Genomic DNA, 22,504 nt, shown 5'->3' with positions numbered 1-22,504 from the left:
AGAGTGAATGAATAGTGGCATTGTAAAGCGCTTTGGGTGCCTTGAAAAGCGCTATATAAATCCAATCCATTATTATTATTATTATTATTACATCGGCAGAAAACTTTGTGCCTCACATAGACAAAAACCGCCTTTAAAAAACAATGTCTGTCTTCAGTAAACAAAAGTGTTTGCCACGTACTATAGTTTTTGGTTATAGGCTAAAGTGCAAATCCTGTCTCAATCTATTCACATAGTTCAGAACATAACTGTAGAAAATCAATTGCTGCTTTTTGTTTTTATTGTGCTGGACAAACTTGACTCTATGATGTGGATTCCAGTATGTCCAGATGTATATAGATCCTAGTGTGATGTTAAAAAAAAATTGTGTATGTTTCTGTTCTGTGTACTGTTTGTTTGTATATGTGTTTTTCTGGCTGCTGTTACAACCAAATTTCCCCTTGTGGGACAATTAAAGGATTATTCTATTCTATTCTACAGTTCCTTACAGTGACCACTGGAGGGCACCAAATTCCCCTATTTCAGTGTGTATGTTTCAATCAATGACTGCATAGTCACTGGTTTCAATGGTACGTTGGTCTATGTAGGTTCTCATTCATGCAAGTCGTGGTGGTCTTAAGTGCTTGAGTTGAAGGGAGCTGCATTTTTTAAGCTTCTCCAAGCAGACTCACCTCCCATCTCCCATCTTGATAATCATTGACCCACCCTGTCACCCACATTTAAGTCCACCAGCTCTAAGGCACTCTTGAGAGGCGTTTCAACCCACACTCATGTAACCTAAAGGACTCCAATTAGAGGTGAAACATCTTAAAGGCGTGGGCAATTAATTTTCCTAAGGGGCCACATGAGAAACTGGGACTGTTGTGGAGGGCCACCCACATCACTCATGGTCCTTCAAATGCCATGAGTCTATTTTCAAGCATGTGAAGACAACAAACATGTTTTAACTGATATCAGATGTGACTTGTGATAATCGATTAGCTTCAGTTGAAAGTCAAATGAAAGTAGGGTCCTTTTACAAAATCATGTGAAGATCCTGTTTAACCACAAGATCAGAGACCTACTGCAATAAAATAAGTGACAGCAGAGGTTGGTTTTACTCAAAATTTCTAAATCTGATTAAATCTTCAGTCTTCAATTCCAGCTTCTGTTTTTTGAGTTTTACATCTTACTGACACAATTTTGTAAATAGAAAAGTAGAAATAAGAAGAACAGTGCAGAAAATAGCAAACAGAAAAATAGAATGACACTTGTTCTATGTTGAATTACCTAACCCACAACCACAAATTCTAATTAGGCACAGTCAAAGGCTTTAATCTGTTTACAAAACATGCAAACATCTCAAAAAAGCACATTTTCAGGATATTTATACAGAAAGGTTAATCTTCACAAGAAAAAAAAGCTGCATGATATAGTGTTGACAGACCCTGGAACTGACAAATTTTCACATTTCCCCATTTTAGTGAAACTAACATTAAAAACTGCTCATACATGACTTCATGCTACACCAGTCCAGTGATAGGTTCTACTTTACACCTCAGAAGAAAAAAAAAACCAATACACTGATTTCATCAGTGACGAATGAATCGTGTTGACATTGAAATGGAATTTAACTAAATTGAGTGTTCTCTTTTACATGCAACAAGAAAAAGTAGCACTTCAGCCTGCAGAAACATTGAAATATCATCTGACCATCTTGTAGTCAGACTCGTCACACCCGTACAGAAAGCTAAACGTGATAAAGAATCTGAGTGATTCACGTGACAATAGTAAACAGCAAATCTCAGCAACAAACGTGTAAGGTGTAACAAATCTCCACATCAACAGACAGGACAGTTTATGTACAATATAAATAATGCATCTATGAAACCCCTTCAGTCATCATTCCTTTTCCAATATGATATTCAGCATTTGTGTGATGCAGTTATTGGGTAACATTTGAAACTGCTGCCATTTTTGGTTCAGTATGTGTATACATTTAGTGCACAGGTTTACCGAAAGAAAAAAAATAGTAGCCAGTGTACAAACTATGTGTAAGGTCCTTCGTCATCATTACAGTGAGCCTCAAGTGACTATGATAGCTTAAATCTCTGATATAAATCTCAAATATAAACTGAGATCAAAATGATGATTGTCAGTAGATCAAGCGCTACAGTATGTAGCTCTAAATCGCACAGTCTATCGCACATGTTTATCAATGCAGGTGAAACAGTTTGAACATTTTTCTACCTGGAAAAAATGGGAATTATTTGAGAACGGGAAATGTGATACAGATACAGATGACAGAGACATAAAGAATTTACAAAAATCATAATTAGTTAAGAATTTTGTTTTTAACAAATATGAAATGTAGGTGTTTTACTAATATTAAAAGTGCTCGCTGTTTACAAAGATCCATACAATCATCCTGCCTTCCTTCTCAACATAATTTCTCCGCCTCAAATTTTTACTAAGTCAATCCTTCATGTTGATAAAATATATATGTTTTAATAAAACAGGGTTCCCTTTAACATGCCTCCCCTTTCAAAAGCTGTTTCGGATATTTTAGCTATCTGTTGAACCACTGCCCTTATTCTTATTGCGGCTGAGAGGGAAAGTGGACTTGCTCTGTGGCTGGGTCATTTTGCTGGCGAGGTAGACAAAGGGTTCAATGAGTGTACGTCGGTCCACTACAGACACCTCCCACAGACGCACCTTCTCATTCTTCGCCCAATTCTGGGCCACGTTCAAGTCAACTCTCCTCTCTTCCTGCTTGTCCAGTTTATTACCCAGCACAACAATGGTTACCTATAGATCAGATTATCAAGTTAGTTTCACATTAGTCACTCTACAACTCTTCACATTGGAGTTGTGTGCTTCACGACAGCTGCTGTGGCTTCAGATACAGCAGATTGTCTGGTGAGAATTAAATATGACTGGGAGGAAACAATATTCATATTAATAATTTAGAAATATCATCCCAGGACATAGGGCGGATGAATCAATATCTGGCATCTCTGGCTTGCTTGCTTCTTTAATATCCCAGAGACCTGTATCAGACCCAAAAAGCTCTCAAACTGCTGTGTCATGAATTTACAAAGGCTTGGCATCCCTCTTTAAGTGCACATTAATGAAACATGACCCCCAAAGCAAGGCTACAACAATGACTAAAGCCTGACAACTAATGTTACAATATTAAATAACAATGCATTCTGCATACTGGTGCAGAATATTCTGCAGCTTTATGTATTCTATATTGTACTGTTTTTATCCATCCATTTTCTTTCCCTTATCCAATTTAGGGGACAGCCTGGACAGGCCCTCAGTTTAACGCAAGGCAAATAGAGAGATAAACAACCAGTCACACTCACATTTACACATAATGGCAATTTAGAATCACCAATTAACCTAACTCATGCATGTTCTTGGACTGTGGGAAACTAGACAACCCAGAAAGAACCAGAGCAAAGATGGGCAGACAGTCACACAGAAAGGCTGGTGGATTAAACCCTAAGACCTCCTTACTGTGAAGCAACCATGCTAATCACTACACCACCTATTCTAAACCTTTTTTTGTATATCTATTTATTAAAAAATAGTGATATATTAGATATCACATATATTAGATGAGCCACACTTTGAGCAGAATATTTATGAGGTTTATAATAAACACAACTTCTTCTATTCTGAAATTACTAGAACAGAACAAGTAACTGTGAGGTGTACCAATCAAAACCCATGCCCTCACTATACACATTAATTGTATTTACTGCTTACCTCTTTCTTGTCTCTGTGGCGATCAATGTCTTTCTTAAGGGCCTCCATTCGTTTAAAGGACTCTTTACTATCAATGCTGTAGACTAGTACGAAGCCATCAGCAAAAGTGTAGTAATGTCGGGGAAACTCCATGCCATCCCGGAGTCCACGGGTGTCATAGAAGCGCACCTGCTCTCGTGTGCCACGGTCAGTTTCTATGGAGCCAATATAGATATCCTCAAGGGTCTCCATTGGCTCTGAACCTACCAGGAAATAAACAAAGGTGAACACAAATGATGTGATATGCTGCACAAATATTAAGATGACAACATGCGAGTCTTAGATGTTATAAACTTTTAATACAACTGTTATATACTGTTAACTCACCAAGCGTTGAGTTAATTCATTTAAACTTTTTATAGCACCAAATCGATTTTGATACGTTTTAATCACGATTTCAGTTACGATTACATACTGTCACATCAGTTATAAATAACTAATGGACGACAGAGAGAATACTCACTCAATAACATCAACACTACTGCAAGTCGACAACAAATTATATTATGCTTTGCTGCGACCACTCGGGGATAAACCACATTGACCATACGTCATTTGACTCATTGAGGTAATATATGTTAATGTAGGGAAGCGACATACCTGCAACATGATTGGCATACAGTAGTTGTTCTAACACAGCCGTTTTTCCTACTGCGGCTTGACCACAAACCACCACTTTACAGCTTTTACCCATGACGGTTTCTCACTCTCCAGTCTGAAAATCTGTTTAGGACAGAAGAAGCAAAAAGCAAAAACTACCCAATTGATCAAAGCCATTACTTAGAAACAATGCAAAACACAGCAACACAGTACGCCTTATTTGGTTTCCTTTGTAGATAAACTGTGCTACTATGCACACTAGCTAACTTACAAGTTAGAAGAGCCCACTGGCAAAAAAAAACAAACCCTTTTATCTGACATAGTTATTTTAAGTTTTTGCGTCGCAAACGGTAGCTAATTTGGAGACGTTTGTACAAAAAATAGCTTAGCATTAGCTTCGGGAAGACACAAAACCACTATATCACAAAACCAGCCATTAATGTTGCCTGTATATGACAAATTCCAGTAAAACGTGTCTTAAAAAATACACACGCTGATACTTCTGGTTATTTTGCCGACATTTGTTTGCTAATTGCCATAATTTCGCTTGAGAAAACGCTTACCTTCCCAAATGTGCTACTTCCTGTTTATGTTGTACGTAACGACTGCAGTATGTAGCCCCGCCTTTCTCATTGACGGCAAAATGGCGACGGAGAGCTGTGATGCTGTGAACATGGACCCTGACATGGAACTGCTCAGCGATGAAGAATTAGAAAGGTGGTGGAAATTACAGCTGTGTTGTCAGCGAATGAAAAACGCGTATATCAAAGTCTTTTATTGATATGTGTGCTCAAAAGCCCCCGTCGTGTTAATTTTCTTGTCGCAACATGAGAGCTTACCAGCGCGCTACCGCTAACAGTTTAGCTAAATTTGGCCCTGGAAAGCATCTAGCTCGGTTGCCTTCCACTTTAGCTAGCCCTTGTGTTGGATTTCTGGGTTTCGTTCACAGTAACATATGTAAGTTGGTGGTTAATCGTTAAGTGTAAAAGTTGATTGGAGTTAGAGTTTTGCTTTCACATCCCAGAAATGACCAAAGCTGGCTAATTACTTAATGGCACCATTCAGTTAATGAGTGTTCGTGATGTGAAGTATGACAGGCCTCCAAAAAAAGTAACGGCAGTAGCCCTTCAGGATGGTGTCATATGTTCCTGGCTCCGTCTCATTGCTGCGTGTTGGCTGGGAATACATGCACTCTGTCCTGCTAGTTTGACTTGTTCTATGTTTAGCTAACTCAGTCCAGCAAACTGTCAAATGCACATTGTGTCATTCTTTCTTTACTCAAAAACATAAATATGAAAAAAAGTAATTACCTACCTCTAGTCAAGAAACAATTCAGCAAGTCTACCTCTACTTATCTTACCACCTGTCATGTGTTTTTCTCTTCTCACTTGTTTTAGATTTGCCTGCAAGCTTTATTTGATTTCTGTCTTTCTGCCCATTTCTACACAGGGAAGCAGAGAGCTTCAAAGAACAAGGCAATGCTTTTTATGTCAAGAAGGATTATGCAGAAGCATTCAATTATTACACCAAGGCCATTGGTAATTCTTTCTAAACAATTTCAGTATATATTTCTGTGGATAGAAGCTATGCTAATTTCTCATGTGGACGAGAATTTAACATTTGCATCCAACATGTCTCTGGTAGAATATTAATAAAATTTTCTTAATTTAACATAACAGATATGTGCCCAAAGAATGCAAGTTACTATGGAAATCGGGCAGCGACACTAATGATGTTGTGCCGGTATAGAGACGCTCTAGAGGATTGCCAGCAAGCAGTACGACTAGACAACACCTTCATCAAGGTGGGTTGAGGAATTAAAGAAATTTCATATATATATATATATATATATATATATAGTAGTGAGAATTGTCCTTTGTAAATATTTCTAACAAGCAATGGCTTTAGAGCAATACAGATTTTTACATAGACTTGACTGTCACCAGTGGTCTATGTCTGTAGTATTACAAGGCCAATAAACACATAAGCTCAAGCACTGTTGTTGGTTGTAGTCTAGTAATATATTACATAACAGATAAATATTTTAGAGGCAGTCATATGTTTTTAATGAGGTTGGTCATTACAGGGTATTATCACTTTAGGCTGTGAACTATAAATCTTTTACTTACAGGGCCATCTGCGAGAGGGCAAGTGCCACCTGTTGCTTGGGAATGCTATGGCTGCCAGCCGTTGTTTCCAGAGAGTTCTAGAGCTGGAGTCAGACAACAGCCAGGCCCAGCAGGAGGTGAGTTGGCCTCAGTTGCAGAGAGCGTGACCTAACAACTTGGACATGATTATCCACTATTAAATTGGCTGTGGCCAAGCCAGTGAAAATAAAGAGCAAAAAAAGGTTTGAATGGAAATCCAGTAGTAGTAGCTCACAATCACTTGTACTTATTCTGACCTGGATTTAATAAGCATGGCACTCAAGAGACTAGCATTTTCTGAAAAGCACTGAAGTTCTTCCTGATGGTTACTGAATACCATAAATTCCTTTGGCAGCTGAAGAATGCAGAATCTATCCTTGAATATGAGAGAATGGCAGAGATTGGATTTGAGAAGAGAGATTTCAGGATGGTAAGCTACTCATTAGATACAGTTTTAGTTGTTTTTTTGTTTTGTGTGTGTGTGTTATTTGTGAGGTGTATTATGTCATAAATACCTACCAAGTCAAGCATCACGTACTGCAGGTATCTGCTTGTGTTTAGGTTGTCTTTTGCATGGACCGTGCCTTGGATTCTGCCTCCGCTTGTCACAAGTTCAAGATACTAAAAGCAGAGTGTTTAGCCCTGCTGGGGCGATACCCCGAGGCTCAGTCTGTAGCCAGGTAAGAATGCACACTTGAAAAGATTTATTTATTTTTTTGACATTATTGTCAAAGGGATATAACGTGGGAAAAGTCACTGAGGTGTGTAGTTGCCCTAACATGAAGTACAACAAAACAGTATGCCTTTATCAGACAGGGCCACTGAAATGTGCAAGCAGTGATTTCCATGCAGGTTGAAGAACAGTCAGGATGAAAAGGGCATGGATCCTTAAATTTAATCCTTAAATTTAATCACTCCAGTTTGCCTTGAACCTGAAGATTCCTTGTTGTGTTTATGTGTAGTGCTTACTATATGTTCTGAACAGTGATTGTCATGATTTGACTCTTCTGATCTTTACTAGGTTGTCTGTAATACATTAAACAGTTGAGTTTTCAGAAATGAACTTCTCCTTTGAAGATGGTGTAACAGTACATTTTTAATGTGATTTACTCTTTTTAATTGCACTTTGCCTGTAATTATCTGTTTTTAATCCAGTGATATTCTTCGAATGGACTCCACTAACGCGGACGCTCTGTACGTGCGTGGTCTTTGTCTATACTATGAGGACTGCATTGATAAGGCTGTGCAGTTCTTTGTCCAGGCCCTGCGTATGGCTCCTGACCACGACAAGGCTCGGCTTGCGTGCAGAGTGAGTAACTCAGTAGCTAACAGTTGCACTGCTTTAAATTTAGCAAGAGGGGAAAAAATCTCCTTCACCAGTCTGCTTGAGGTTTCAGTTAGCTCAGAGGAGTTTTTAAAGCTGCTGTATGAATTTTGTACCCAGAATGCCAAAGCGCTAAAAGCCAAGAAGGAGGAAGGAAACAAGGCATTCAAGGAGGGAAACTATGAGGCAGCATGTGAGCTGTACTCTGAGGCACTAACAATAGACCCTAATAACATCAAGACAAATGCCAAGCTGTACTGTAATAGAGCTACAGTCGGATCAAAGGTAAGACATAAAATTGGTTTCATTAAAATATGTCAATTGTAGGCATACAGACACCACAGGTCACTACCTTTTCCTATCTCTTTGCCTCACATGTTCACATTTTCTTTGAAAGCTCAAGAAACTAGAACAGGCCATTGAAGACTGCACGAAGGCCATCAAACTGGATGAGACCTACATCAAGGCCTATTTAAGGAGAGCACAGTGGTATGCCGAAGATTGTGTTACTTTGTTGCTAGTAGACAGACCAACTTGTATGTCATTTGGTTTCTTTAAGCAGAAGCTTCACTTTTTTTTGTATTTTATAGTTCAAATTGAGTAATGAATTGACTGAAAGACTTGTGCTCGGTGTCCTGCAGCTACATGGACACAGAGCAGTACGAAGAGGCAGTGCGGGACTATGAAAAGGTTTACCAGACAGAGAAGACAAAAGGTGGGGGCAGAGATATTAGCACCTCACAGTGCTCCTTTTCCACATATTGGCACCTTTGGACTAGTATTAAGTTGCCACTTTAGAGACATTACATAACTTTTTTAATGCAATGCTTACTAATCTACATCCTGTGTGCTTTATTACATAGAACACAAGCAACTCCTGAAGAATGCCCAGCTGGAACTGAAGAAAAGCAAACGGAAAGATTACTACAAAATCCTCGGGGTGGATAAGAACGCAACAGAAGAGGAGATCAAGAAAGCTTACCGCAAACGGGCACTTTTACATCACCCAGGTGCTTGATTTCTACGCAGAAAGAGAACTAAACATCACATCAATGAAGAGTCCTGAATTGTAGGGGGAAGTTTTTCTGCAGCAAATATGGCCATATAATTTCCAGTGAAAAAAGATATTTTAAAACATTATTTTAGGGAACTGTTTTTTTGGTTTTTTTTAAATCTTATCTTTATTCAGACATTTGAAATGAAAATCAGTTTAGATAATCCTTCAAAATAACTGCCTAAATAAGTGACATGGGTGATTTTTGGTATGGCAGCTGAGCTGTGAGATTTGCTTCTAGAAGGACTTTGAGTTAAATTACCAAATATAATACTGCTTTCATTTTCCCTCCCTCCCTTAAGACCGTCACAGTGGAGCTAGTGCTGAGGTACAGAAGGAAGAGGAAAAGAAGTTTAAGGAAGTGGGCGAAGCTTTCAGCGTGCTTTCTGACGCAAAGAAAAAGTCTCGCTACGACACCGGACAGGATCTAGAGGATGACGGCATGAACATGGGAGGTGAGCATATGGGTCGGCTTCAGTGTGTGAGGTCTCAAGGATGATCAGATTGAAATGATACGTGGATAGAAAATTCAGCCAGATAGTTCTGTGTTCATGTCGCTTCTTGTGTTTTCTTTCTTTCCAGATTTTGATGCCAACAACATTTTCAAGGCATTCTTTGGAGGTCCAGGGGGTTTTAGTTTCGAAGGTAACATATGTTCTGTTTGAAAGTAAAAATCTGTCCCTCTGCCAGCCATTTGGAAGGAGTCCCACAATCTGAGAATACCCTAAATGCGCTAATGGGTTTGTTTTTATTATTTTCAGCATCTGGACCTGGAAATTTCTTCTTCCAGTTTGGTTAATTGGAAGAGTCGACTACCTAAACAGTTACTACATCAGGACTTTCCAACAATGTCAACCCCACAACCCATCATCTGTATTTAATAACTGACTGATTTGCAAGTCAGTTTCTTGTATATGCCATTGACTGAATGAATGCAACCCAATGCAGCAAATGCCCGTCTAGCAAAGGACACCAAGTTGGCTCAAACTGAGTTGGTAGTTTTACTGGTTTTGGATTTAGTTTTCTTCCTTCCAGAATTAAACAAACTTGAAAGTCAGTAATGGCTAACAACACTGGTCCAAATAGTCTGGATTTTTCAAATAGGAAAGATTGCACAGCTATTATATTAGAGCTTTTAGGGATCCATGCAGGAAGTGCCATCCTGGGGAAAACTCTCGAGCAAGCTATTATCCTGCTCATCTCAACTTACTGCTGAGGGGGGGTATTCTCTGCATGACAGTTAATAACTTGCTCAGTGATTTGTGATGGAAATCACTGAGCAAGCTGCACCATCCCCGTTTTGTTTTTGTTTGTTTTTTTTTTGACGAATCTGTCACACAGACAGTTGGCTGCTACGAATTCGCACTGAAAACTGCCTCCTTGTCATAAGCCTTTGGGAGCACTCAATCTTCTTTTTTAAGTTGACAACAGCTGGAGTCTAGACCTACGCATGTAATTCAGCCGAAGCACACTAGAAAGACGGCAGAGGAGACGGCCATGCTGGTTTTGTTGTCAGCAAAGTCCCCGTCCCTTCTGCTGTTTCACATTTGATGTTGCCATTCACAGATTGCTGCATTGTACATTTTACTGGAATGTAAAGTGTTGATTTGTGATAATAGTTGAGTTTCTTTATTTCCATTTTTTTATCGTCATAATGTATATTTATTGTAAATTTGCTGTCTGATATAAATGTCAGCGTAAGATGAAGATGCTCTTCTCCTAAGATTGAAAGAGGCACCCACCATGAACACTACGTTGGGAAAAAAAATAACCAAAAAAACTCAGGAAGATGATTGGTTTGCTAGATCTGCATGGCATTTTAAGCTCAAATAGATTACAGTATACAGTAGAGGTTATTTGACATTGAAGCTGTCTAATTTTATTCAATGTAAGGTGGAGGCATCGAGCAAAAGTGACAACTTTATTGCTCCACATAAAGTGAAATCTGTTTGCTGTTGTCCAAAATGTTCAGGTGCTGTGTGATGATTGAAACGTAGGAATGTTTAATCATTTCCCCATTAGTCCATTGGTGCACTTGAGTATGAAGAGTGTCCTCATTTTGCTCTGATTGTTTTTGCTCTTTATGGTGAGACCATCCACTCTTTTCCCTGGAAAAGTACCAGCCATGACAATAAAGTTGGCCTCCTCTGGGTTTCCCCTAGATCGATATCTTTCTTTTGTTTGGACTCATTAGTTTAGAAGTATTGCTTAAAGATACCGTGTGGTTTTACAGATTGCTGTGGGAGTGAGTCCTGCAATCTGGTATCATGCCAAAAAAGTGATGTCCTGTATTTGCCAGAAAAGAATGATGTATCTCATGAATAGAGCTGCAAACAGTTATTGGGAAAGTGACTTTTATATGTCTTATTTGTTCTAGTAAAATCTCACGGACATTAAAAATGTCTTTTTCAAAAGAGATCTGACCAAGAGGGCAGCAGAAATTAAAACTTTAAAAATATTTTAAGTTGCCAAAAAAGAACTGGAGTGATTAAAATGTGAACCACAGAGTGGGGAAAATATCACAGAGTCATAAAGAGGGTTCTAAAATAGGTTTATATCTTTGTTTTGTTTCGGAATTTTAAGAAAAAAGCGTGGAGGTTGGTGTACTGCAGGAAATGGGCAGCAGAGGGCGCTGCTTCCTCGCGATTCGTTTGTTGGTGTTGCTAGGATACCAGCTAAACGTTGATCGACGTGTTGGGCTAAAGTTTATACGAGTTAAATTGGCTTCAAGTTGAAGGAAAGAAAGGTTAAAAGTGGCCAAAAATGGCAAACATCGACGCAGACCTCGAAGACCAGCAATCTAAGGGCTTATTCGCAACTTTAATGGCCGATGGGAAATGGATGTACCAGGCAGGAGAGTATAAAAAAGCTATAGACAGCTTCACAGAGGTAAGTGTTAAATGTCGTCGTTACCTTTTCTCTGATTTTTTTTTTAAGCACTCTAGAAATCGCTCACTTCTTTTCTTTGTTTAGGCACTGGCTTTAAAGCCTAGTGACAAGCAGTGCTTTGTTGCTCGGTCCAGGTGTTACCTGAAGATGGGAGGGTTTGACAAGGCTTTGAGAGATGCAGAAGCTTCACTTAAAACAGACAACTCGTTTTTTGAGGTAAATGTTTTTCTGCTGTCATGACAGAAAATGAGTGAAATGTATCTTTATATCCCCGCTAAAGGTTCAGTGCCTATTGTATACATTTTTTTTTTTTAATCACCATTTTAGGGTTTGTACCTGAAGGCAGAAGCTTTATACTACATGGGAGAATTTGAATTTGCCCTGGTGTTTTACCACAGAGGCCATAAACTACGTCCACAAATGCAGGAGTTCAGACTGGGTATCCAGAAAGCACAGGAGGCCATAGAAAACTCTGTTGGCAGTAAGTGTCTTGTTAATAGTGTTGCAATCATCTCACATCTCCTTGTCTTACCTAAAATATGAACCACTTGTTCTTTGCCATCTTTTAGGTCCTTCCGATGTGAAATTGGAGATTAAAGGAGACCTGTCATTTCTCAACATAGGTGGTGAGGTGAGTCTTCGGTGCATATATCTTCAGTAAATAATAATAATAATAAAAACAACCCCACTGAGGTAAGTCACAATTATCACAGTACAGCACAAACTCAGTTAAACTTAAGGGACATCATCTTACCAGCTGGGATGCTTAAACCAATGTGAATCGTGCTTTGGTGCATTGGAGAGATAAGACCAAGGAAACCTCCAAAAGTCTTTGCAGCTGGTAACTAGGATGAAACTAGATGTGTCTCTAGGATGGCACATCTATTCAACGTGCCATTGCAATGACTTTTTCTTTGTCTCCCAACACAGTTGCTAGAGTGTGGAGCAGTTTGGTCAGAGCAGCATGAATGACTAGCCTGCTGGAGGTTTTTTTTGTAGGGCTGTGCTCCTCCTGTTCCTCCTTGCACCAAGGAAAAAAATACTGGTGCAGCTCTCTTTAACAGCCTTTCTCCTGATACAAGTTCCCTTAATTTTTATTTGAGCAGTGTATTTAACATGCACACTTAGAGGCAGAGCTGTTCTAATGGTACAAGGGGAATAACAATAAAAATGACAGTATTTGTCATTTAGCCAGGATTTGTTGCAGGAAGGCACTACAGCTCGCTGTATATCAAAACTGCTGGACAATAGAAATATTTCTTCCCTCTTGCTATGAATCCAATGAACAGTTGTCTTGATGCATGCTCAATCATCCAGGTAGGTAAATCCATGTCTGAAGAAGTCACTTGGATGAACAATGAAACATTTCTCCCACTGAAAGAGACTGAAAATGTAACATAAACAGTTAAATCCATGCACACTTAAATCCTATCACCACCTGTATGTATTCTGTAGAACAAGGCTGAGTCATTGCTTCAATTATGTGTCTTGTCTCAATCCCCCAAAAAACCCTGCAGTTTTCTGTATGCAATGTTTAGCCTGACCTGTCTTCTGATGCACAGTGTTATGTTATGTTTCTGAAATGTTAAGAGGGCCAAACCAATTGCAGCTATCCAGAATCTCACAAAGGAGAAAAAACAGAAGACTGAGAAAACCCCTAAGAGTGAAAAGACAACCAAACAACTTCTGGGCGACTTTTATAGTGACAAGAAATATCTAGAAAATCTGATGAAAGATGAAGGTACTTTGCTATTTGTTCAAATTTACACACACTGTATGTTTCTATGTACCTAACTGTCACCTAGCATTTACTGTTCAAAATGTTTATTTTAAAAAAACCCCAACTATATCTGTTTCATTCTTGTTGAATAATATTAATAGCTGTTGTGTAATGATTTGCAGACTTGATAGAAGGTACAACAAAGAGTGGGGAGAAGGTGAAGGACATCATTCAGAGATGTCTGTCTTACCTTGACACTTGCACTGAATTTTGGCACCAGGAGAAGCCTACTTCTGCACAAGAAATGAGGCAGAAGTTCATGCAACAGAAATGTACAAAGCGCCGTAATAGCGCACTCTCTTCTGGGTTTCTGCTGAAAAGCCTGGATGAAATTGACAGAGGCAAGATAGCATTCTGGATAAACGTGGACCTTGATTCTCTCGTTTACTTTCAGTTTAAAAATTCTCACTGTCCTTTTTGTCATCTCAGAGTTTATGTCCGGAAATGCAGAAGGTACTCTGAAGAAGGCAGAAGAAGTCATGAAGATGGTGCAGAGGTGGTCTGAGAAAGAGGTTCCTAATAAAAAAGAGGTTTTGGGCACCTTGCACAGTTGCATTGGCAATGCTTTGGTTGACCTGGGAAACATGGACAAAGCATTGGAGCATCATCAGAAAGACCTGGAGTTGGCCAAACAGTGGTGAGAAGAAAGGCAGAATAGGAGTAAAACTACATATTTGGACGAGAGATTAAATCCACCACACAAACTTCTTCATAGACCAAAACCTCATTTTAAGATTTAGCTTCTTACTTTCAAGTCTCTCCATAATCCTGCACAACCTTATCTCTCTGGTCTTCTGCACATTGCTACTCCTTGCTATACCTTGAGATCCTCCTCCTCTTTTTCTCTCACTATACCACCTACTCGTCTGACTACCATGGATTTTAGAGCTTTCAGTCGAGTGGTAATGGTAAATGGACTGGTTCTTATATAGCGCTTTTCTACTCTTTCTGAGCACTCAAAGCGCTGTACACAACTTGTACATTAACCCATTCACACCCATTCGCACAAGCACATTTTTCTAAGTGCTTTCTAAGTAACATTCACACACACATTCATACTCCGATGGATGCATCGGAGAGCAACATCGGAACAGAACAGTGGACCTCTCATCTTTAGAAATCTCTCCTGTAGCACACTCACAATATTGATTTTCTTCCTATTATCAAAACCAGCATTAAAATACATCCTTTTAAGCTCGCCTATTCTCTTTGATTCTGTATTATTGAATTTTAATTCTACAATTTTTCCATTTTTTTATGCATACAGTTATGTGTCCCTGAGTGTCTTGAAAGGTTCCTATAAATATTTTTTAATCACTATTATTATTATTATTATTAAGCATTAAGAAATCATTTTTTTTACCTACAGCAAGCTCCCAGGAGCACTGTCCAGAGCTCTGGACAACATCGGCAGAGTCTATGTTCGAAATGAAGAGTTTGCAGAGGCCATTCAAGTGTAAGTAAATAATCAAATAATACCTGCACTTGAATTCATCCAAAAACTATGCTTATTTCGGACACATTTATTTAATCCTTTTTATTCCGTTTTGTTTATAAGCTGGGAAAAGAAGCTTCCGCTGGTTTGCAGTGATTTGGAGAAGACATGGTTGTTACATGAGATCGGTTTGTGTTACCTGAAGCTCGATCACCACGAAGAAGCTCGAGATTATGGCGTCCGTTCAGTAGCTGCTGCTGATGGAATCGGCGATAAGAAGTGGCAGTTGAATGCCAATGTTTTGGTTGCGCAGTCCGAATGTAATTGGTTATTTATTTATGATGCATCACTTTATATTAACAAAACAGAGACACGCAACTTTAATACTTTACTTCTTAAACCACAAAGTGTTTGAATCAGTCATACTGTTGCACAGTTCTTTAACCTGATCCCAGTTTACTCTTTTATATCAGTGAAGCTTGGAAACTATGCATCTTGTGTCACCCACTTTGAAAGAGCTTTGTCCTATGCCAAACTTCTAGAAGATGATTCTGCCATGGATGCTATTGAGAAGGTTCGTGCTTCTTTGTTGTATACATTCTTTTGTTTTCCTTTTCACTTAAGTTATCATTTTTTTCAGTCCTGACATTTCTCATTTGTTTTCAGGCCCTTCATGAAGCAAAGCAACACCTAACACAATGAGGAACCCCTTCAGTCAGAATGGTTGAGGAAAAGAAGAAGAAAGACTCATTTAGTGTTCAACTCATTTTGTGTGTGTGTGCACGTTCATTTACACACCTATATGGAACACAGCAATAAAGCAGTAACTTAATCAAATGAGAAGATCATATTCAGAGTAGTTAAATATATCATTTTTATGAACAGTGATTCGTTGTGTTTCTCATAGGAATAAAAAGTGTTTATGGGAGATGCTTAAAACTTGAATTTTGGATGTTCAGAAGAACAATGCATACCAACATTTTCTGTAGCATTTTTACAAAAGCTATCATTCTTAAAGCTTATGCAGAATTACAGTAGTTCTGAAAAACTCTTCTTTTTTTAAATGAATATATTCAGGTACAGTCATGATGTAATTGCTGAGCCCATCTTTTTGTTATCTGGAAAATGTGTCACTTGATATACAAAGTTCTGTTTACTGATATAAATACTGCAACCTGGCAACCATTAAGTCCCATTAATCAGTATTACCTTAGAGCTTCCATATATAGAGATTAACTTATTATAGAGGACTTCCTTATTTCACCTTCCTAGTACCTCTATTACAAGGCGTGCACTGTGTGATTTGCAAACAGATGACTGCTTCTTGCAAATTTCCCATTGATAGAAACACAGCCTGCTTACAGTTCATAGTTTCTTCACAGAACCTTTATTTTACTGAAGTTTTAATAAGATGTTGTTTTTCATTAAAGAGAAGTGTTACTGTCACGTACCCAAGTGTTTATGCAAACTTTTTTTTTTTTACTGAAACACGATTGTTGTGATATGAGTGGCAGTGTGTGTAGTGCCCTTTGAATTTTAACCACATAAAATGTTTGCATAATATTACCTGTATATGCAAACTAAGATATACTAGAAACCTGTTTGCCTTTTTAAAATTTGGATATCTTTTTTTTTTTCCCTCTCTTGACTCTGTGACTCTTGTGTGACTTTTGTTTGGTAGTGGTTGTGACAACGGAAAATGACTTCCCTTTCTTTTACTTATACTGTTGTTGATATCTGTATAATTTAATTTAGTCTGAGGGTAGGTTAAAAGGAGGATATGCTTTATAAACATCTTTATTCATGATTAGGACAAAAGTATTTGTGCCTGAAAACATAATACTTTGCAAAGTGAGATTCAGCCTTACTGTCAACTTTGCATTGTGTACAGGTTTAAACAATGGCTTTTCCACTGACCCAATGTGAACAAAATATACGTAAAATGGAACAGAGAGCTGTAACAAATTGGATAAGAAACTACAAATGAGGTATCAAATAAAAAATAGGAATTACAAGAGATATATTAAAGTCTATATAACTGCTATAGATTAAAATATGATGTCTGCAAGGTTCTAATTGTCATTAATATTTTAACTGCCATTCATTTTATAAAATGGGGAGTAAAACTAATTAAACAGCAGATGCACTATTATGTTAATATCAGCATCTATTAATATTATTTTCTCTGTAGTTTTAGTTCCATTCACGAGCTTCTCCTGAAATCAATGCAAATACACTGGAAAAAAGAAAAATAACCGATAAAATAAAGATTAGATTAAAGGTACAGCTTCCACAAAAGACTTCCGGTCTATAGGGGCGTGTCCTTGACCACGCCCAGATGCGCGTTCCCGGGATTTACTTTTTTTTTTTTTTTTTTTTTCCGCCTTCCACCCCTTGAAGAGTGGGGCGGGTACCCGTCTGTGCTCAGGATTGCGTTGTCATTGTATTCAGAGAGAAACGCGTGGTCAGCGGCAGCCACGACCAGCTCCACAGCGGCGACATAACTGGTAAGCGGACGTTTTAGCGAACAAAACTCTTTTGAACTGCGTGCTTCAACGCTTTTGTTTTCACGAACTACCTTAAAAATAAGTTGGCCCAGTAACACGCATCGGCTTGTTTACACCCTGTGTGTTAAAGTTGTCGAGTCGTGGCGCTGCGCCTGGTAATGGTCCAGCTAATTTCTACTGACTGCCAGATTAAATTGGTTTTGTCTGGGCTGCTAACGGTAGGTGCACGCCACTCCCCGCCTAGCCACAATGTGCTGATAGTAAAATGCAGGCTAATCGCCGAACTGCATCGATTTCCTCTGTTTAAAACGGTATTTAAGGTTCTCTGGAGGCTATCTCATAGATTTGGTTAAAAGAAATACAGTTAGCGTGGTGTCTTTAATGTAATTCAAACTTTATTTAATCAACAAAATGAGAATCATCGTCGTTTACTGATTATTGTGTCTGAGATAAAGACGAACCCATTTTTTTTTATGTTCTTGTTGCCCCTCTTTGTGTCTTTGATTTCGATTGCTGTGAATTTAGGGGTTTTCTTCTTCTTTTTGTTTTCTAAACTGGAAAACACCGGGATTAACGACGGCCAGCTTGCCTTTGTTGCCACATTGTTTCGTGAGAGCTTCCCCCTTCTCCCCAATGACACGTCGTAGTTTCACCCTATCTGTTAAATCCAACGTTTAGCAACGCTTTAATATTTGGTCAGAGAGCTTGCCATACGGTTACACTATGAAGTAACTACACTTCCGCGATGCCCCATTTTCTTTATTGCCCTTTGTCTTGTTTTTTGCTGGCAAGCTGTGGCGCATATGCAAGGTTTTAATACAGTGCTTTCCCTCAATTTACCAGTGAACTGGAGATTTTTGTGGTTTTACCAGATGAATAGGAATTCACGTAAAAGGGGGAGGAGAAGAAGACGGCATTTTTCTTTCACTTCTTCTATGTGCACAAAGCTGCAAAACCCCCTCAGTCTCCAAAAATGAACATTAAAGCTCAAGTTATTTGCATGCCAGAATTTTTTTTTCTACCCACCTTCTGCCGATGTAAAATAGTGTGTGTGTTACTGATTTAGGGGAGAGGAGTAGAATACAGCCTCTGCAAATCTTCAATATTGTGTAACTTCCCCTTAAGACATTCTGATTGCAATTCTTGCAGCACTGTTTAAATTGATGACCATCAAAAGACTTCAGAAGTGACAGTTATGGGGAAAAAAAAGACTAAGAGTTCCTTTTTTTTTAAAAAAAAAAATGTTTGCTGCACATTTGCATCATCAGTTGTAGTTAAAGTGGGGTGTTTTTTGTTTGTTTTAACTGGAATTGATGATATTTCTGTCTGATACACTTCTGGAAATCCCAAAATGTAACCTGGTCTTAAATTTTTAATTTAGGCTAATGTGCTAGAGCAGTTTCAAAAGTTATAAATGAATTTAATATCCTTAATGAGCCTTTCCTGAATTCAGTAAATTGATAAAACGTTTTTTTCTTCTGATTGTATGTTTAAGGTACATGGTGGTGTTTAAAGTTGGACTTTGAACCAGAAATGGATACTGAGAAGAGTGGTGAGGTTTTAGGTGCGTCAGAGACTCCACAGCAAGCGGAGACTGCAGTGGAAAAAGCAGCTGTGGAGACGCCAGTGGAATCCACAGCACTTGAGAAGTCACCAGCTGCTGAGGAAGCGACTGGGAAGATGGCAGTACATGGTCAGGAAAGCGAGGTCGTGAAAGAAATGGAGGCGCTGAGTGTGACAGACAAGGTGGCGATGCCTGAGGGAAAAGATCCCACAGAAAAAGCTGATGCAGACTCAGTGCCTGGCGCAGCAGCGTCACAGCAACCAGAAGAGTCATCTGAAAAGAAAATCTCTGAACAGCAGCCAGAGAACAACCCAGAATCTTTGGCTTTGCAAACGCCCCTGGCAGAGAGCGCCCCTGAACCAGCGCCAGAGAAAGCAGCCGAATCTGTTCCAGAAATAAAAGTGCAAACATTACCTGACTCGTCCATGACACAGCAGCCAGTAGATACACAGCCACTGGGCCCAAAAGAGAAGGAACAAGCTGAGTCTGTGGGAGAACTGCAAAAAGCAATGGATACTGAGGCCAAAGGTGACTCCGGAGCTAAGCCTAAGGAGAAGGAAGAAGCCAAACCAGAAGAGACTGTGGTGTCTGACGCTTCTTCAGAAGCTGAAATGCTAAACACTGAGGCTTCAGCAGAAGTTGGAAATGTGAGACCTGAGTCGGAGCCTCAAAAAGAAGAGGATATCGTCCCAGCCTCTGGCTCTCTGTCTTTTGCCTTTTTAGAACAGGAGCAGACCAAAGATGCCCTCCGAATCTCTCGTACCCTTGTTGTCCTTAGAGGCCTTCCAGGGAGCGGTAAAACCTTTTTGGCACGTGCCATAGCCGACACCTACAAAGACCACTGCATCGTCATCAGTGCTGATGACCACGGTGTTAAACCTGAAAAACCAGAATCTAATGCAGAGGGCTACAAGGCACTGGATGAAGCTGTAGTTGCTCGTTGCACAGACGGAAACGCTTCCTCTGTGCTGATAGTGGTAGACGACACCAACCACACCCAGGATCGCCTGGCCCGCCTAGGAGAGATTGCAGAGGAGAACAATCTTGTCGCTATCTTCTTGGAGCCAAAAACTGAATGGAACAGAGATCTTGGACAGCTGACCAAGAAGACCAAGCGTGGCCTAGAGGAAGCCCATCTGGCAGCCATGAAAGGACCCCTTGAAGAAGTGTCCCTTCCTCTTTACTTTGGCTGGTTCCTTCTGTCTTCTATCCAGGACAAGATTAAATGCACGTCAATGGACTTCCTGAAAACACTGGACACCTTGGAGGCCTTCAAGAAACATTTGATTGACTGTGAGTGTCTAATTTTTATTACCAAGGAACTGAACTTGCTTAATTATGGGTGAAAACTTATTTCTTTCTTTTCCTTTTTTTTTTTTTTTTTTTTTTTTTTTTTTGTAATAAACAGTTTCAGGAAAAGCTGAGGAGGTGGACCTTGAGCAGTACTTTCAACCAACAGGAATTCTCCATTGCACTACGAAATTCTGTAACTATGGAAAAGCTGAGGGTGCCAAAGATTATGCAGAGAAACAGGCAAGAAATAATTCAATTTTCCCAAAAATGAAAGCATTATTCATTTACTTGTAATTGCTGAACTAACATTGAATACTAACCATAATTTCATTTAATTTGATCTTTTTTTTTTTTTTTTGTATTTCCTCTTCTCTAGGCTGTAAAAGATTCCTATGGTTCCATCTTCGATCTGTCACTTAGTGCCCTCTTTGTAACCCCTCGCACATTTGGTGCCAGAGTGTCTCTCACTGAGGAACAGCTTCAGTTGTGGCCAGCTGATGCTGATGCTGAAAAGCAGGCAGAGTCGGTCCCCGCAGCTGCCTCACTGCCTCTGGGAAGCCGCGCCCATGTCACTCTGGGCTGCGCAGAGGGTGTCGAGCACGTTCAGACGGGCGTCGATCTGCTGGAAATCTTGACCCTGCAGCAGGAAGGCCAGCAGGGGGAGCAAGTTGAAGAGATGGAGCTCGGCACGCTGACCTATTACGGTACAGGAAAGTGGCTGCTCAACCTCAGAGAGCCAATTAGTGCACCGGCCTGCTTCTCCAGCTTCTACGGGCACAAGGAACCTGAGCTGACCAAAAAAGACGAGAAGAAAAAGAAGCCAAAGTGTGTGATCTTGTAAATGGCAAACATGGGATGTATGAGCTAGGATGACTGGAATTAAACTTGGGCTTCTTCTGTGCAAAGTTTGTGTGTTAGTTTGGGGTTTCACTTATAGCCATCCTAAATCCACAAGTTGTGTGCCTTTTTTACCATTGATTTGCACCACAACCCAAGATGCCTTCAATCCCATTAGGCTTGTTGTTAACACGGTTCAGTATTTCCTTTTACAGATCAGTGCCAGAGGTTGCAGTACCTGGCTGTTTGAGGTCTTGTTAGCTGCAGTTTTACATAGTCTGCCCTCCTTCAGCTCCACTTATCACTTCTTTCTAGATTTCCTGTCTACATCAGTGTTTCTCACTATACTCAGCTGTGATAAACTAGGTACTTTCATTGCATGCTATGACGTATTTACACATTACTGACCTGCTAAGAGTAGCTCTGCCACTTTAACAGAATTTGTCTGGTGTTTCCTTTGACGTAGTAGTGTCATTTCTGTGGGTTTGCGCAGCCTAGGAAGTAATGGTGACAATAACATGTGGGCCAAAGTTACGTATTTGAATAAGTGTATTAGATTGAATGTCATTTTTAGAGAACCTTCCTAGTAAAAATCTTTGCACTGTGCATAGTTTGAGAGGGAGAATGCTGATGGCATTTTGTTTCTGCAGCTTGCACTTAGTACTTATCAAATGCTGTGAATCAAAGTCCATGTGTTGCAATTTTCTTCTTTTTTTGTACTGCGCGATACTCATTCATCCTCTACAAAAAGCACTTCATGCATTGAATTACAATTTGTATCCTGTGATGGAACCTTCTGAAGGGCAAGTCCTACTTTGTGTCGCTCTTATGAATCACTATTTTTGCACTTGTTTTGTACACTTAATAAAAAGAACATGCTTTGCTCCAGTAATCTGTCTGGTTACTCTGGTTCCATGCATGCAATCTGAAAAAGTCATTATCTCCAGATGGTCGTTCTCTCAGTGTGCTTGTAGTTGAGCACTCCAGCAGAGGGCGCTGTTGGTTGCCCCATGCTGCCACTACACTTTTATTTATTATTTTTTTGTGGTAAATTGTTGCCTGCAAACCATTAATAGCTTGTCATTTAACGTTCAACAACTAGCTTTAATACTTTGCAAATACTGCAAGAAGATATGAAACATTGCAATCACAGATTGGATTGCAATACTTGTCTGAACAAGTCTGAACAAGTATATCTTGTGTACCTTGCACAAGAATCTGGCACAATAAACATGTTTCAAACTTCGTCATAGACGTGATGGCTGCCAAAAGTATTTCA

At 39.4% G+C, this 22,504-nt stretch overlaps 4 protein-coding genes across 5 annotated transcripts; 3 read left to right on the top strand and 1 right to left on the bottom strand.

Annotated features, from left to right (window-relative positions):
• Positions 1-1,287: 1,287 nt before the first annotated feature.
• Positions 1,288-5,058, bottom strand: nkiras2 (NFKB inhibitor interacting Ras-like 2). 2 transcript variants are annotated; one of them, XM_085158396.1, is made up of 4 exons: positions 4,959-5,058; positions 4,396-4,518; positions 3,757-3,998; positions 1,288-2,787 (listed from the first exon to the last, which is right to left on the bottom strand). In XM_085158396.1, the coding sequence occupies exons 2-4, from the start codon at positions 4,487-4,489 to the stop codon at positions 2,545-2,547; spliced, it is 579 nt and encodes a 192-aa protein (XP_085014522.1). In that variant the 5' UTR covers positions 4,490-4,518; positions 4,959-5,058; the 3' UTR covers positions 1,288-2,544. The 2 variants fall into 2 exon arrangements, with proteins under 2 accessions (XP_085014522.1, XP_085014523.1); XM_085158397.1 differs by lacking the exon at positions 4,959-5,058 and having other exon boundaries at positions 4,396-4,639.
• On the top strand, positions 4,970-11,081 carry dnajc7 (DnaJ (Hsp40) homolog, subfamily C, member 7). Its single transcript, XM_085158394.1, has 14 exons — positions 4,970-5,112; positions 5,845-5,933; positions 6,075-6,199; positions 6,527-6,640; positions 6,898-6,972; positions 7,104-7,222; positions 7,698-7,851; positions 7,987-8,151; positions 8,264-8,355; positions 8,508-8,581; positions 8,730-8,876; positions 9,223-9,375; positions 9,503-9,565; positions 9,682-11,081. Exons 1-14 carry the CDS (start codon positions 4,985-4,987, stop codon positions 9,717-9,719), a joined length of 1,536 nt encoding a protein of 511 aa, XP_085014520.1. The 5' UTR covers positions 4,970-4,984; the 3' UTR covers positions 9,720-11,081.
• Positions 11,082-11,197: 116 nt separating this feature from the next.
• On the top strand, positions 11,198-15,908 carry odad4 (outer dynein arm docking complex subunit 4). Its single transcript, XM_085158395.1, has 11 exons — positions 11,198-11,809; positions 11,894-12,025; positions 12,137-12,290; positions 12,379-12,440; positions 13,400-13,550; positions 13,712-13,930; positions 14,019-14,226; positions 14,959-15,045; positions 15,148-15,344; positions 15,498-15,598; positions 15,691-15,908. The coding sequence occupies exons 1-11, from the start codon at positions 11,684-11,686 to the stop codon at positions 15,724-15,726; spliced, it is 1,473 nt and encodes a 490-aa protein (XP_085014521.1). The 5' UTR covers positions 11,198-11,683; the 3' UTR covers positions 15,727-15,908.
• A 1,486-nt stretch (positions 15,909-17,394) lies between these two features.
• cnp (2'',3''-cyclic nucleotide 3'' phosphodiesterase) lies at positions 17,395-22,117 on the top strand. The gene is made up of 4 exons (XM_085158393.1): positions 17,395-17,531; positions 19,027-20,388; positions 20,504-20,628; positions 20,765-22,117. The coding sequence occupies exons 2-4, from the start codon at positions 19,065-19,067 to the stop codon at positions 21,227-21,229; spliced, it is 1,914 nt and encodes a 637-aa protein (XP_085014519.1). The 5' UTR covers positions 17,395-17,531; positions 19,027-19,064; the 3' UTR covers positions 21,230-22,117.
• Positions 22,118-22,504: the final 387 nt, after the last annotated feature.

This window comes from Neolamprologus multifasciatus, chromosome 4, assembly GCF_963576455.1.
Source record: "Neolamprologus multifasciatus chromosome 4, fNeoMul1.2, whole genome shotgun sequence".
Lineage (NCBI taxonomy): Eukaryota > Metazoa > Chordata > Actinopteri > Cichliformes > Cichlidae > Neolamprologus > Neolamprologus multifasciatus.
The sequence above is the reverse complement of the archived record's forward strand: the minus strand, read 5'-3'. Positions and strand labels throughout refer to the sequence as shown.

What these genes read in the sequence shown, in the direction of transcription:
- odad4 (XM_085158395.1), top strand. Translation starts at nt 11,684, where the DNA reads ATGGCAAACATCGACGCAGACCTCGAAGACCAGCAATCTAAGGGCTTA. An exon ending in AAATCTGATGAAAGATGAAG is followed by an intron (nt 13,551 to 13,711) that starts GTACTTTGCTAT and finishes AATGATTTGCAG; the next exon opens with ACTTGATAGAAGGTACAACA. An exon ending in CCATGGATGCTATTGAGAAG is followed by an intron (nt 15,599 to 15,690) that starts GTTCGTGCTTCT and finishes ATTTGTTTTCAG; the next exon opens with GCCCTTCATGAAGCAAAGCA.
- nkiras2 (XM_085158396.1), bottom strand. Translation starts at nt 4,489, where the DNA reads ATGGGTAAAAGCTGTAAAGTGGTGGTTTGTGGTCAAGCCGCAGTAGGA. An exon ending in GTATGCCAATCATGTTGCAG is followed by an intron (nt 3,999 to 4,395) that starts GTATGTCGCTTC and finishes ATTTCCTGGTAG; the next exon opens with GTTCAGAGCCAATGGAGACC. An exon ending in GCCACAGAGACAAGAAAGAG is followed by an intron (nt 2,788 to 3,756) that starts GTAAGCAGTAAA and finishes TCTGATCTATAG; the next exon opens with GTAACCATTGTTGTGCTGGG.
- cnp (XM_085158393.1), top strand. Translation starts at nt 19,065, where the DNA reads ATGGATACTGAGAAGAGTGGTGAGGTTTTAGGTGCGTCAGAGACTCCA. An exon ending in CAAGAAACATTTGATTGACT is followed by an intron (nt 20,389 to 20,503) that starts GTGAGTGTCTAA and finishes TGTAATAAACAG; the next exon opens with TTTCAGGAAAAGCTGAGGAG. An exon ending in AAGATTATGCAGAGAAACAG is followed by an intron (nt 20,629 to 20,764) that starts GCAAGAAATAAT and finishes CCTCTTCTCTAG; the next exon opens with GCTGTAAAAGATTCCTATGG.
- dnajc7 (XM_085158394.1), top strand. Translation starts at nt 4,985, where the DNA reads ATGTTGTACGTAACGACTGCAGTATGTAGCCCCGCCTTTCTCATTGAC. An exon ending in GAGGCTCAGTCTGTAGCCAG is followed by an intron (nt 7,223 to 7,697) that starts GTAAGAATGCAC and finishes TTTTTAATCCAG; the next exon opens with TGATATTCTTCGAATGGACT. An exon ending in AGGGGGTTTTAGTTTCGAAG is followed by an intron (nt 9,566 to 9,681) that starts GTAACATATGTT and finishes TATTATTTTCAG; the next exon opens with CATCTGGACCTGGAAATTTC.